The following is a 14,966-nucleotide window of genomic DNA, read 5'->3' as shown; positions in this document are numbered from 1 at the left end:
CCTCACCTTGTCATCACCCCAAAAATTTGACCCCCCACTTCCTCCTCCTCCCCTGGGGAGGAAACACAGATGAAGAACCTCAAAAAAGTCCAAGTGAAGAGGGAACCCCACCTCACAAGTGCATTGGGGGTGGGGGGGGGGGGCAACTTAATCCATTTAAAGTCCCAACACTCTCCTCCAGCCACACATTGGGCTGCGGCAGGAGGCAAGAGGTGGTTGGATCCCACACCTTGGGTGGAAGGAATATGGGGATGAAAAGGAGAACATGGTTTTACTTGGGCAGAGCATGGAAAAGGTTGGGATGGAGGGTGCCCCCTTTCCCCTCGCTGACTAGTTCCAGGCAACTAGAACAGGGTGGGGGGAAACAAAGCAGGGTTTTCTCTTGATTTCATTAAATATTTGGATTTCTTCTGTGTAAAAGCAGAGTTCTACAATGGGAACAATTTCAGGGTGATGAAGACATGATAAACATCTTGTCCCTTTTCGGGTGCCTGAAGGCCACTCTTGCAGCACCCCACCCAACACCCCACGTGTGGGTTCAGAGGTCCTCCCAGCTCTGAAAATTGGGCTGCATGGGCAGAGGTGGTGGCTGGCCTTGCCCCTCTGGCTTTGTGGACATGACCTTCCCCAGGAGAGCTGCACCTCACGGTTTGTAGGGTAGTTCCCTCACCGTGGTGAGGGCAAGGAAGGTGTCAAAAGCCATTAGAGATGTAGGGAGTATGGGGAATCATTTGAAAAGGGGAACAGGAAGAAGCTCTAAGGAGTAGGGTGACTTATGTGAGACAGAATGGAAGCCAGAGGAAACCATGGTGGGCTGCTGAGAAGGGGATCGTGGAAAGGATCTCTTCCATGTCCCACTGCAGAGCCCAGCCCCTCCTCACCCCACACTGAGGCGGCACCATCCCATTTCTACCCCAACTCCAAGGAGTGAAGCAGCTCCTTATTAGGTCCACAGAAGTGGGATCCTGAGGGAAAGAAGGTGACCCACCTGAACTTCTGCCCTTTCCCAGGCTTCCAGTAAGTAAAGGGTGTCTCCCAGGAAAAACCCTGGGAGGTATACCCACACATTTTGGGGTTTAGGGAGAGTAGAGAACAGTCCTGACCAAGGCAACTGCTGTCCTCCTAGGCATGAGGTATCCAGAAAATGCCCTAAAAAGGATGAGGGAAGATGCAACCAAGGCAGAAGCTCCTCCTCCAAAGGGGAGTCCTTTGCTCCAGAAAAAAACCTTAAGTAATGACATACCCTTGTGCCTTCACCCACATCTGTGTGGAGTGAGGAGATCCAACTTCCCAAAGTCCTTTTCCCAACAGCCTCAAGGGTGAAGAGGGCAGAGCAGAGTCTCAGTTCTTGGCTGCTTCCACAAAGACCAGCAGCTCCCCAACACCCAGCCTTAGAGGAAGCCCTAACCCATCTTCTCTTAGTTTTTGTCAGCAACCCAGCCTAGATGATTTTTTTGGATGAATCCCACCCCAGTGAAGCTATCAGCCCCCAGCTCAACACTGGCTAGCACAAGGGAACAAGGCCAAGGGCACCTCTCTGTGTACAAGGGGCTGAGATAATGGCAAAAAGTCCACATCAGCTAGGGGGGAACTGCAAAATGAGGAGTAGGAAGCAGGAAAAGAAGGCAGTCAGGCACTGATTCCACAAGGAAGAGAATCCCAAGGGACACAGGAGTCACATGCTAAGTCCAGAGCTCATCCCACCCTCACAAGAAGCACTGCAAGAGTTGCAAGGAAAAACAAACAAACAAACACACACCACCAAAACCACAAGCAAACAAAAACCCCAAAACCACACACACAAAAAAATGAAATGTTTATTTCCCCCTGGCATCACTTCCCTGTGCTGCTGGTGAAGGGTCACAGCTGGACAAGATGGTCACCCTTGTGAGGAAATCGCATCTCATTGGCCCTGTGCACCAGCAGCACATCTCAGCTCCAAGACAGGGCCAAGGGCTCGAGCAGCAATTTGTGAAGTCAGGGGGGTTGAAGGAAGGCAGACAAGGGAGAAGGGAAGTCCCAGCAGCTGCTGGCGGGGCATAGAGCCTCCTCAGCATCCCTTCCCAGGGCATGGAGCTGCTGTGGAAGAAACAGATCTCTACCAGACCAACAGGATGCCCCACGCCACGAGCCAGGCAGCAGTTCCTGGAGGCAACAGCCTGGTCAGGAGGAATTCATGCTCTCCCACTGCCGGAAGATACGGAACACCTTGCAGGACTTCACCGAGAGGCTCTGCGAGAGGGGGAAGCAAAGGGACAAGCAGAGGTTAAAGCACTGCAATAGGACCTTCAAGCACCAATGCCCTACTCACAAAGTACCCAAGGAGAAACTGCAGCAAAGCAAACCCATGAAAATATCCTGACTGGGCACTAATTTGCTCCTCTTCATCAGCCTTATTTTCAAGAACCAAAGAAGAGCCAGGTGACTGCAAGCAAGAAGCAGGACAGGACTCCAAATCAATCACAGAATCATTTTGGTTGGAAAAGACCTTTAAGATTATCAATCCTACCCAGCACTACCAGGACCACTTAACCACCCCATCTACATGCCTCTGAAATCCCTTCAGGGATGGGGACTCCACCAGCACCATGGGCAGCCTGGGCCAGGCCTTGACAACCCTTCTAGGGAAGGAAATGCTCCCAATATCCAACCTAAATCTCCTCTGATGCAACTTGGGCCATTTCTTTTCTGGTTTACTATGGCTTATTCCTTGGGAGAAGAGACCCACCCCAACTTGGCTCCAACCTCCTTTCAGATTTTTTTCTTAATTCCTCTGGATGTTTGCATTTCACCTGATTAATACCAGAGTTTTGCAACAGGGACTACAACAGCACCCTGAAAGGAGGAATTGTGGAGGATAATGGTGCCCAAAGGGACACCAGCAGGTACTGGCTGCTCCACAGCTAGTGAGGAGGGGCTTGTGGCTTCAGTTCCACTCTTCTGGCTTAGCAAGTCCACCAGTCCAACAGCCTGAGGCTGGTGGCTACAGGATGTCTGCAGAGAGGGTCAGGAGCTCGCTATCAGGACATGAAAATAATGTGTCCAATAGGGCTGGGATTGTCCCCATGCACTGGGCACTGGTATGGCCACACCTCAAAACCTGGGTTCAGTTTTGGGCCCCTCACTCTAAGAAGGGCATTGAAGGGCTAAAGCATGTCCAGAGAAGGGCAACAAAGCTGGTGAAGGGTCTGCAGAACAGGTCTTGTGAAGAGCAGCTGAGCAAACAGGGGTTGTTCAGCCTGGAGAAAAGTAGGCCGAGGGGGGACTTTATAGCTCTCTACAACTCCCTGTAAGGAGGTTGGAGCCAGGTGGGTTTGGTCTTATTTCCCTAGAAACAAGCAATAGGACAAGAGAAAATGGCCTTGAGTTGCATCAAGGGAGGTTTAGGTTGGACATGAGGAACAATTTCTTCCCTTTGAGGGTTATTAAAGCTTGGCCGAGGCTATCCAGGGCAGTGGTGGGAGTCCCCATCCCTGGGGAGCTTTAAAAGCTGTGGAGATGTGGTAATGAGGGACATGGTTTAGTGGTGACTTGGTAGTGCTGGGTTTATGGCCAGACTTGATTATCTTAAAGGTGTCTTCCAACCCAAATGATTCTGACTGTGTGAAGTGAAACTGGATCTTGGGCTGCTGGGGAAAGGCTGTTATTTATAGAAGCCCTCGAGCAGAGCTGCACACAACTCAGCCTTGTAACGTGTGAGACCTGAACCACAGGCTGCTAGCACAGCCAGGGGAAAAGCTGGGACTCAGCAGACACATGCATGGTCCTTGCCACCCAGCTGGGTTTGCTTTCAGCCCAGACAAAGTCCATCCACCCCAACTTCTCCCCACAGGCTCTGAGCCCAAAGCAAGGCTGAGGCAAGCAGGTTGCTGAGCTCTGGGTTTACGGCTGGGGATGCCACAAGCTCACCACAGGCTCCGTTTCGGGTACTTTGTCACACTTTCTGGTGGCAAGGAGGGTGTTCAGCACCACTCTCCAGCCTGGCTCTGCCTTCTCAGGCTCCTTCTCCGTCTGGGTTGATGTATCCTCCCGGACTCCCCCTCCTTCTACTGTGTTGACCCAAGGACACCAGTCACGATGTTGAGAGCTGGGGTTGAAGAAGCTCCTCAAAGAAGAGTCCTGGGGAGGAGGTGACAGTGAAGAACAGCAATAATGGCTGAAATCAGACTCCAATGACACAATAAAACTCCCCCTGGGCCCCTGCACCAGCGCTGAGCTGGCTATGGGGACACCAGTGGTGGTGATCCTTCTCCCCCATGCAAGCTCTCCCCAGGTGACTCACCGAGCCGCTGGAAGAGCAGAGCCGCGGCCGCTTGGCCTTGCGCAGCGGACTGGAGGGCACCTCCACGCTCTCCCCCTGCCCCATGCTGCGCGTGACGGGGCGGTTCCTCAGGGCGGGGCTGGCCGCCTCCCCCTCGCCCCGCTCCGCAGGGACGGGAGAATCCCAGCCCCGCGGGCGAGAGGCTGCGGCGGAGGGGCTCTTCTCCTGCTGCCAGGGGGGAAAGAATAAAGGATGAACGGAGCTCTCTGGGTCACCAGCACCTCCTCTGCCTGAAGGAGACAGAGGGGACCCTGTCCGGCTCAAACAAGAGGTCAAAGTCTTCTCAGCCAGCCCAGCAGGAGCCATGCACCTTCCCTTCGCATCAGGAGCACCTTGGATGTGTCTACTTAGCCATGGGTGAAGGCAGCCCCTCATTTGGAGCAGCCTGAGTTACACAAACCCCAGGATGGGGCTGGAAAGCTCCTTTTTGTGGCCTCCTACGAAAGGGCTGAGGAAAGAAAGGACAGAGAGCAAAGGCCAAGAGCAAAAGCAGGAGCAATTCAGTTCTGTTGGATGCTGCCTACAGCTGGAGACAGCACCAAAATGGTGGTACAGCAAGAGGTGGCGGCCTCAGGCTTCACCAGGGAAAGTTGATATTGGACATGAGGAACAATTTCTTCCCCAGAAGCATTGCCAAGGCCTCAGTCTCCCCTCCTGTGAAGGGCTTTCGAAACCATGTAAATGCAGTGCTGAGGGCCATGGTTTAGCAGTGACCTGACAGTGCTGAGTTAATGGCTGGACTCAGTGATCTTAAAAGCTCTTTTCCAATCAAAATGGTTCTGTGGTTTTATGATTCTGTTTTCCTCCTGGCACCTTGTATCTCAAGAAGGCTCTTTCCACCTTGGACATCCCATGCCTTCCTAAACATGCACCCAGGCAGGTCTGGTACAGCAAGGAAGAACTCATCATAGATAGAGGCATTTGCACTGGGAGGGAGCACAGCATGGAACCCATCTGAGATGCAACAGCTTCAGCTTGACAACTGGCAGAAGCAGCCCTTCCCAAGAGTAAGCTCTCTGCCTACCCACCCTCTTCCCTAGAAGCAAGGAGGACAACCCAAGCTCAGACCTCAAATGGAACAGACAAGACCACCATTCTAAAATTGGTCTTCTAAACAGCAGTGCTCTTGTTGGTCAAGAGCAACTGAAGTCAGAGGTGCCCAAGAAGTCATTCTGAGCTTGCTCCGATTTGATGCAGAGCAAGAGCCAAGTGCAGTGCCAGAGGTGGATGTTCTCCAGTGAGACACAGGACCATGTGATTGAAGAGAAATGTGAAAGGAAGATAAATTATCAGGGCTGGATGAAGATCTTGGAGGTCTTTTCCAACCAAAACCATTCTACCTTGGAAGAGGCTTATTTTAGAATCATAGAAGGCAGTGGACACCTAAACTAAGTCAGTCTTGACTCCTTGGTGCTCCTATATCACCCAGACACCCCAAGCTGGCTGCGCTGGGCCATACCTGCTCAGAGCCTGGAGGGAGCACATCTTGGCTCCGGGTCAGCATTCTCCTCGGAGATGTGGGCAGGAGCAGGAAGCGCTCGGTGGAAGCCGGTGATGTGTTGCTTGGGCTACAGGAGTCCAGCTCCTGCCCTGCAGATTCCAGCTGGTGGAAGCCCCAAAGTCCCACCTTCCTCATGCAGCGGGAGCAGGTGATGACTGAGAGGTGCAGGGACCCAGATGGAGCACTGCAGGGACAGAATCAAGGTCAGGGATGAGCCTGGGCCCTTCTCCAAAAGTGGAGCTTTCAGAAGAGTTGCAGGTGTTTGGTAGAGCACAGGAATGGTCTCAGCTGCAGGTACTTGAGCCAGACCTTTCAAGATACCAGTAGCCCTGGGCTGCAGGAAACTTACTGGGTTTGTAGCCCCGTGTGCTAAGAAGTAAAAGAAGTCCATGATGAATGTTATTCGCTCTTTGGAGAGACACGTTTTAGTGGTGACCTGGCAGTGTTGGGTTAACAGTTGGACTGGATGACCTTCAAGGTCTTCTCCAACCTAAATAATTCTGTGATTAAAACCCATCCATGATCTTAGAGATCTCTCCAACCTTACTGATTCTATGATCATAGCACTGATTTAAACTGGCTTGGTTACACAGAATCTCAGGATGGCTTGCACTGGGAAGGGACCTTTCAAGGTCATCGGGTTCAACCCCACCCTGAAGTCAGCAGGGACATGTGTAGCTAGAGCAGGTTGCTCAGAGCCCCAGACAACCTGGCCTGGAATGGTTCCAGGGATGGGACATCTACCACCTCTCTGGGCAATATGGGACAAGGGTCTTACCACCTGCAGTAGAAAAAAAGATTTCTCTCTAGTCTAGTTTGAGTTGCAAACTATCACCCCCTGTCCTGTCACAACAGACCCTGCTCAGAAGTCAGTCCCCAGCTTTCTTCTCAGCTCCTTTAAGTCCTAAAAAGCCACCAGGTCGTCTCTTCTCCAGCATGAACAACCCCAGCTCTTTCAGCCTGTGCTCACAGCAGAGGGCTTCCAGCCCTCCCATCGTTGCTGTGGCCTCCTCTGGGCTTGTTCCACCAGGCCTTGGTCTTTCCTGGCTTGCCATGAAGTAGAAGCACACTCAGCTACAGAGCATCAGCCAAGAGCATCCCCATCCTCAGTTCCAGAGCTGTCCAAGCACCACAGCAGCTCTGCTCTCCCTCATCACAAGCCCTTTTCCAGCCTGGACTGCAAGAGATTGTTTCACCTTCAGGATGTGGACCTTCCTTCCTTTCCCTCAGACCTGACCAGCAATGGAAGTGTTGGTGAGGGTCTGTCACTGGGTGCTGTAACCCTGGAACAGGCTGCCCAGAGAGATTGCGGAGTTGTTCTCTCAAGAACTCCAACCCCACCTGGCCATTATGATCCTGGGCAACATGCTGTGGGTGCCTCTGCTTTAGCAGAGGGGTTGGAGTGGATGATCTCCAGAGGTCCTTTTCAACAGCAGCAACCATTTTGGGATTTCTCCAGCCTTTGGGAGGTTTCAGCAGTAACCACAAGCACAGACACTTCAGTATCAGTCCTCCACCACCACTCACCTGCAAGTCCAGCCACACAGAGCCAGGATGCAGGCAGGAACATGCACTTGCAGGAGTTCTGTGGCAGACTTCATGGATGGTTTCTCTTCCTCTCTTTTGTGCTCTAGTTCCTCCCCAGTCAGCTGGAGAAGCACAGTAATCTTCTCCTCTGTCAAGGCCTGTGGGACAGAGAAAGGAGGCAGAACTGGCAGTCAGAACACACTTCTACTCACAAACCACATCCTACATGGACAACAATCCCTTCTGACTCCCCAAAAGGGCAGAGGGGGTGAGCCAGCACCCTCAGAATGCAATGCTTTAGATGTATTGGTCTCTTTCAAACCTTTGAAGCCTTTATCAATGATCTGGATGAGGGGATCAAGGCACCCACAGTCAGTTTGCAGACAACACCAAGCTGGGTGGGAGTGTAGATCTGGTGGAAGGTAGGAAGGCTCTGCAGTGGGATCTGGCCAGGCTGGATCAATGGGCTGAGGTCAGTGCAATGAGGCTCAACAAGGCCAAGTGCAGGGTCCTGCACTTGGGTCACAACCACCCCAGGAATGTTCCAGGATGGGGGCAGAGCGGTTGGAAACTGCTTGGTGAAAAAGGACCTGGGGGTGTTGGTCAGCAGCAGCTGAAGGTGAGGCAGAGTGTGCCTAGATGGCCAAGAAGGCCACCAGCATCCTGGCTTGGATCAGCAAGAGTGTGGCAGCAGGTGAAGGGTGAGGATTGTCCCTCTGGACACAGGCACTGGTGAAGCTGCACCTCAAATCCTGGATTACACTTCGGGCCCCTCCTCCAAGGAGGACCTTGAGGGCCTGGAGTGAGTCCAGAGAAGGGCAACAAAGATTGCAGAGGGACTGGAGAACAGGTCTGGTAAGGAGCAGCTGAAAGAAGTGGGATTATTCAGCCTGGAGAAAAGCAGGCTGAGGGGAGACCTTCTGTCTCTCTATAACTCCCTGAAAGGAGGCTGGAACCAGGTGGGGGTTGGTCTCTTCTCCCACAGAAGTGATGGTATAAGAGGAAGAGACCTCAGGTTGTCTGAGGTGGGGAGGGATTAGGTTGGACACAAGGAACAGTTTCTTCCCCTAAAGAGTTGTCAGGGCCTGGAACAGGCTGTCCAAGGAGGTGGAGTCCCCATCCTGGAGGGCTTTCAAAGCATGGAGATGTGGTGCTGAGGGACATGGTTTAGTGGTGACCTCTTTGTGCTCAGTTAAGAGCTGGACTTGATCTTAAAGGTCTTTTCCAACCAAAATGATTCAATGATTATACTCTGATTAACAAGCAAAAGCCACACATAAGGATGATGCCCTCCTGCTTTGTACCCATCAGACTCTCCCTGTTGTGTGAGCTCATTTCAAGCACCATTTGCTGCCCTGAGCACATGTGAAGACAGTGGGACAACACCACCAGCTTTATGCTGTCTCTTCTCAGTGGATTTCACAGCTTATGGTGGCAACCAAATAACCTCTGGATGGATGAAGAGCTCCTCAGCTCACACAAGGCTCCTCATTGCCCAGAACCATCTGTTTACTGGTGAGGAAGTGCCCAAAAAGCAGACTTGGCTGGAGTAGAGCAAGGCCTGGCCAGGTTCCCGTGAGGACACAATTCCACACTTGCTCCTGGCTTTGGCTACACTCCAGCCTCTTGTGCTGTAGCTCATGCTCTTCCCTCTTGGCTGCTGAGCCTCCTCAGCTGCCTCACATCAGAGGCCCTGCAGTACCATGCTCCCTCACCTTCATTGGACCTCTGCTCCAGGGCAGGCCTTGGCTCCCCACATTCCCAGTCCCATCTAGTACATCTCCAGTCTTGTGGGATGCTTGCTAAGGGGTGATCCAACAGCTTCTTTATTTCATGGAACACTTAAGAGTGTAACACTTAGAGAGGTAACAAACATAGATGGGAGATGCCAAGGAGAGCTCCTAAAGGAGTTTGGAGGGTGCTAAATCACTCTGCCAGGTACCACAGAGCTTCATGCACACTGGGATAGATGCAGAGTGGGAACTGGACACTGCAGCCCAATTCCCACCAGCAACATCCTGGTGACAAGGGTCAGCTGTGTCTGCTGGTCAAGCACTGCAGATGAGCCTTTCCAAACTCCCTTTCATATGCTTCCAGAAATAGGAAGTGAAGTCACCACACTGTGAATGTCCGAGGAGAAAGCCGAGGTGATGCTCGCTCACACACAGAACCAGGGCTCAGCTTTGCCCACCTGGAAAGCTGGACTCTCCACTCTGGATCTCACAACTGTTTTGGTCAGGGTTTGCAGAGCCCAGTCATGGCTGGCATCATCACCAAGGGCTTGAACTCCTCAAAGTCTTAGGGGTAGCCAGAAACTCACCATGTTTTTCATGTCCTCTGGTCTGAGGGAGGGCAGCTGCAGCTCCAGCTGACACAGGCTCTGAAAGCGGTCCAGGAAGTCCTGGAGAAGGGCTCTGGGTTCATCCACCAGCAACATGGCAAAACGATCTGGTGACAGCAAACATGGGAGGGCTGAGCTGTGCCACTAGCTCCCACCCCCTCCTTGTCCCACCAGGCAAAAGAGGTTAATTCAGCCAAGTTCTCCTCGTAACAATCTCCTGGGTTTGAAAGAGAAGCTGAGCACAAGCTCCTTCCTTTGCAACCACCCATCCCCATGCAGCACAGCTTGTTAGATGAGATTGAGCATCCCTGGAGCACCCCATGGCTTCCAGCCTCCCCTGTTCCCTCCACCCATTACAACCCAAAAAAGCACTTCAACAGCCCTGGAGACAAAAAGGTTGAGGGGTTGGGTACAGCACAGCCTAAGGCAAAGCTGTTGCTCAAGAGATGTTGCTTTCCCACCACATTTCATTGTCCCCACATGGAAAAAGGAGACCGACGGCACTGCTTGCTTTGAGAACTTGATGAGAACCCCCAGTTCCTACAGCAGGGGACAAGAGCAGGGACAGAAAGGGAAGAAAAGGAGGATAAAGCTGGGTGTGGACACCAGCTGGGCTTGGAGACACCAACCTGGGCAGGGGCTATCCGGCCAGAAGCAGAACTTCTCATGAGCAGTGCACAAGGCCTTCTTCAGCTCCACACAGCGCTCCTTATCTGCAAGGCAAAGCTCCTGCTTCTACTGCCCTGCAGAGCCACCACCTCCTCCAGGAACAGCTGGGAAAACCAGACCAGGAGAAGGTGGCACCAGGCCACGAGAGCTGCCCTGCTCCTCCCTTGCAGCACGGCTTGGGGGACAGATGCCATCTGAGGCTGCAGGTTGCAGAGCCTGAGGCTCATCTCTGTCCCCGCCAAAAGGAGCTGCTGAACCTCCAGCTTCCCTGCAGGCATCCAGAGAGTGGCAGCTCCTGCAGCAGCCAAGGCAGGTTAGCTCAACAGGGTTATCTCCACAATATATCTGGGGAAGAACACCAGGCAGCAGCACAGCTGAGGGGTTAACCTGCAGGAAAGCCGCTCCCTGGAGAAGGACCTTGGAGTCCTGGTGGACAACGAGTTATCTATGAGACAGCAATGTGCCCTGGTGGCCAAGAAAGCCAATGGTATCCTGGAGTGCATTAAGAAGAGTGTGGCCAGCAGGTCAAGGGAGGTTCCTCTCCTCTTCTACTCTGCCCTTGTAAGACCACATCTGGAGTATTGTGTCCAGCTCTGGGCTCTCCAGTTTGTTCAAGAAACTGGGATATACAAACTGGAACACAGGAGGTTCCACCTGAACATGAGGAGAAACTTCTTTACTGTAAGGGTGCTGGAGCCCTGCAGCAGGTTGCCCAGAGAGGTTGTGGAGTCTCCTTGCTGTGCAACCTGCCCTAGGTGATCCTGCTTTGACAGGGTGGGTTGGACTCAATCTCCAGAGGTCCCTTCCAACCCCTACCACTTCATGATTCCATGATAATATCAGTGTCACCAGAGCACTTCCAGCTCCCTACAGCCAAAATCCTCTCAGAATCCCAGGCACAGCCACCATGGAGTAGGGAAACCTCACAGCAGAGGCACAGCTCAACCCAGCCACCAGCACAGGAACCACTTGCTCTTGCCAGTTTTACCTCCTGAGCTGCTGCCAGTTCCTAGTTAACTCTCCTGACCCCTCCATCCTAGCTGCAGGAACCAAATCAGAGCCACATCTGGAAATGCAGTTTCCACAAAAAGATCTGATACCTAATTTACCTCACTCACATCTTTCAGAACCAAATAATTCTCCTTTTCCCCCCCCTCCCAATATGTATTTCAAGCCTTTCTTCCAACATTTGATTATTTTAGGTTTTCCTAAACCAGTGCAATTCCCAACACAGTAATTAGGCCAAGGTTTATTTAAAAGAGATAATCTGAACAAACAGCAGATGTCAATATCCAGAGTGACCCAAAAAATGCTCAGGCAGCTTCCCAGTCCATGCTGCATTTGCCAGACTTGGTTGGTCTTACAGAATCATTTGGGCTGAAAAAGACCTTTAAGATCATCAGGTTCAACCATTTCCTAATTCTGACACTAAACCACGTCCCGCAGCACCACATCTATGCAGCTCTGGAACACCACAAGGGATGGGGACTCCACCACCTTCCTGGGCAGCCTGTTCCAATCTCTGAGAACCTCTTCAGTGAAATTTCTTCTAATGTCCAACCTAAACCTCCCTTGGTGCAACTTGAGGCTCTTTCCTCCTGTCTTAGCACTTGTTCCTGGGGACAACAGACCGAACCCCACCTGGCTCCAACCTGCTTTCAGGGAGTTGGAGAGCACCAGAAGGTCTCCCCTCAGCCTCCTTTTCTCCAGGCTCAGCAAGCCCAGGAACAGTCAGGAAACAAGATTTTTTAAATTATGTGAAGGTTCTTGAATGCATCCAGAGAAGAGCAACACAGCTGAAGGAGAAGCTGAAAGGAATGTCCTGTGAGGAGCAGCCAAGGACTCTGCACTTGTCTAGTTTGGAATGGAGCACGAGGGACAACTTCGTTGCTTTCTACAGCTTCCCAGAAGGGGAAAGGGAGGTGCTGAGCTCTTCTCCTTGGGAGCCTGTGACACGTGGAAATGGCCCAGAGCCACTCAGGGGAGGTTTAGACTGGACACTAGGAAGCATTTCTTTACTAAGAGGATGGTTGCACGCTGGGACAAGCTTCCTAGAAAGGTGGTCTGTGTCCCAGCCCTGGACAAAGGTTTGGTCAGCCCTGAAGTGGTCAGGTAGTTGGACCATATGATCATCATAGATCCTTCCAGCTGGAGCAATTCCCTTCCAACCCATCTCTGACAGCACAAGCTGGAAGTTCCACCGTGTTCTCACAAACTAAAGGAAATGTATTCAAGTTATGGCTTTATTTCCAAACACACCCAACACCCAGCACCTACCAGGAGAAGGCTATGAGGTCATTTTGAAGCACATACAGCCCCAACCCTTACAGCTCACCCCTCGTGCCCCAGCGTACGTACATTTGTTGACATCAAAGGCAAGCTGCAGGCTCATGCAGAGGAAGGCCTGGCAGCTGGAGCACTTCAGCATGTCACACTCCACATTGATCCAGCCATACTTGGCACAAACCAGAGGAGACAGCTCATGGGGTTTGCCTGCCCACTTCAGAGGGTGCTCGTGGTTAAGGCTAAACCCCAATAAATTACTTGGAAGAAATTGTTTACAGTGAGACACTGGAACAGGTTGCCCAGGGAGGTCCTGGGAGGTATTCAAGGCCAGGTTGGATGAGGATAGTCTAGTGGGAGGGTGTCCCTGTTGGGAGGTTGGAACTAGATGATCTTTAAGGTCCCTTCCAACCCAAACCATTCTATGATTCTCTGGGGTAAAAAGCCAAAAGCTTTGGCCAGGGTTTATTTGGTCAAAGAAGACAAGCTTCAGAGAGGGTGGAGCCTGTGGAAAAGCCACAGGAGCAACGATTATAAAGCAGGGTGGAGGATGGCTGGAAGCTCCATGTCAGAAAGGATATGGTGAATGTTTCTACTCTGCTGAAATAGGCCTCCTTGCTGGCAGACTCCAAGGCAAAAGCATCCATTTGAGAGGCTCCATTAGCTGATTCTGACCAGTTGGATGTGTCCTTCCTAAAAGGAACAGCAGGTCAGGAAGCAAAGTTCTGGAGAGATTTCAGTAATACAAATGCACAAAATGCTTCCTACTCTCATCCTTCAGGTTTCTTCTTACAACAACCCCTTCTCCATAGCCCCTAACCCCCAGCTGTTAATTCCTTCACTAATAAACCAACTAATCCATTAATACAAGTAAAGCTGAACAGTAAACATTTCATGATGACCAGCAGCAGCTGCAGATGGGGTTTGATGGGAACAGTAGGAGACAGGAACTGGATTTTTGACCCCATCAAAGGCATATCAATGATTGTGGCATGTCCTGGAAGTTGGGAAGGCTTCCAAGTTCCCAATGTTAGCATCCATGGCTGAAACATGGGCTCCACAGGCCAGAAACACCAGCCCCACAGCAAGCACTGCCCTTTGCTCTCTCCAACACCCCTCCATGGGCCAAAATTCAGGTATAGTTGGGTCAACCATGCCTTGGCTTTAGCAAGATACTCCCAAACCTCAGATATCCAGGGCACTGAGTGCCCTCCAGACTCTCCAGTGCCCAGCAGTAGCTCCTGTGACTCTCAGTGTCCCCCCAAAGTGTGACCCTACACTTTCTGGGGCAGAGCCCCAGTAGGTGGCCAGCTCAGCTGGCTCGGGCTGCAGGGCTACCAAAACTCTGCAGGTCACTTACCTGCCCCCTGCCCTCACAGGGCACGCCAATGCCTCCCACTGCCCACTACTGCCTCCCAGTGTTCTGGTATCTCTCAGTTTTCACTACTGCCTCCCCATGCCTCTTAGTTCCTCCAGTACCCCAAGTACCACCAGTATTGCCTCCCACTCCCCTTAGTCTCTCCAGCCCACCCAGTACTCCTTAGTCCCATCAATAGTCCCAGTGTATACTAGTCCCACCAGCACCACCTCCCCGGGCCCCTTTGTGCCACCAGGGCTTTACGCCTTCCAGTGCTCCTTCACCCCGTGCTTCCCAGTCTCTCCCAGCAGACCCCAGCTCCCTCCGTCGTAATAACTCCCAACAATTACCAGCGCTCTCCAACACTCCTCAACGACTCCGGCCGTCGCCCAGGACCCCTCAGTGCCTCTCAGCCCTCCCCAGTAACCTCGACGGCTCCTCAACCTTCCCCGCTGCCCATACCACACGGCCGGGTCGCCCCCCAGCCCCTCTCAGGCCCGGTGCCAGCGAGGCCTCGCCGCTGCCCCTCACCCATCAGGTCCAGCTCCTTCAGGGGCGATGCCGCCGTCGATGAGGTCGCGGATCTGCTGGGGGGTGACAGCGGGAGGCTTTCCGCGGACCCCCCCAACCCCACCGGCGCTGGGCGCCGCCATCTTGGTCCCTCAGCCCGTCACGGCTCGGGGAGGGGGGGCGGGAAACGTGGCCGTGCAGGACCGTTCCGTCCCCGCAGTGGGGCTGCCCATGACCCTACGCAGGTCCCTCAAGGCCTCTTCGTCCTCACTGAGGGTTAACGGTGCGCGTCCACCTTCACGCAGGGCCCCGGCGGCCCGCTCCAGGCCTCGGGCTCCGCACACTGCCGCTTTCGGCGTTCTATTACTCCTGCCTTCCCCGCGCAGCGGCGCGCAAGCGCGGCGATCAATTGCTCAGCCCTCGCAACAGCGCCACCGCCTTCCTACACCTGCCAAGA

The 14,966-nt window shown here is 52.9% G+C and overlaps 1 protein-coding gene across 1 annotated transcript; it reads right to left on the bottom strand.

Annotated features, from left to right (window-relative positions):
* Positions 1–1,821: 1,821 nt before the first annotated feature.
* Positions 1,822–14,904, bottom strand: ZC3HC1 (zinc finger C3HC-type containing 1). Its single transcript, XM_054178689.1, has 10 exons — positions 14,531–14,904; positions 13,225–13,335; positions 12,718–12,869; positions 10,320–10,403; positions 9,670–9,797; positions 7,350–7,507; positions 5,781–6,006; positions 4,283–4,486; positions 3,910–4,119; positions 1,822–2,232 (listed from the first exon to the last, which is right to left on the bottom strand). Exons 1-10 carry the CDS (start codon positions 14,650–14,652, stop codon positions 2,164–2,166), a joined length of 1,464 nt encoding a protein of 487 aa, XP_054034664.1. The 5' UTR covers positions 14,653–14,904; the 3' UTR covers positions 1,822–2,163.
* Positions 14,905–14,966: the final 62 nt, after the last annotated feature.

Source organism: Dryobates pubescens, chromosome Z (assembly GCF_014839835.1).
Source record: "Dryobates pubescens isolate bDryPub1 chromosome Z, bDryPub1.pri, whole genome shotgun sequence".
Taxonomy (NCBI): Eukaryota; Metazoa; Chordata; class Aves; order Piciformes; family Picidae; genus Dryobates; species Dryobates pubescens.
This window is presented reverse-complemented; position numbering and strand designations above follow the sequence as displayed.

Bases quoted from the DNA above. Each gene is read 5' to 3' on its own strand.
- ZC3HC1 (XM_054178689.1), bottom strand. From the start codon at position 14,652: ATGGCGGCGCCCAGCGCCGGTGGGGTTGGGGGGGTCCGCGGAAAGCCT. The intron at 9,798-10,319 runs GTTGGTGTCTCC...TGCTGTCACCAG, and splicing joins GCCGGATAGCCCCTGCCCAG to ATCGTTTTGCCATGTTGCTG. The intron at 4,120-4,282 runs GTGAGTCACCTG...CCTCCTCCCCAG, and splicing joins TCTGCTCTTCCAGCGGCTCG to GACTCTTCTTTGAGGAGCTT.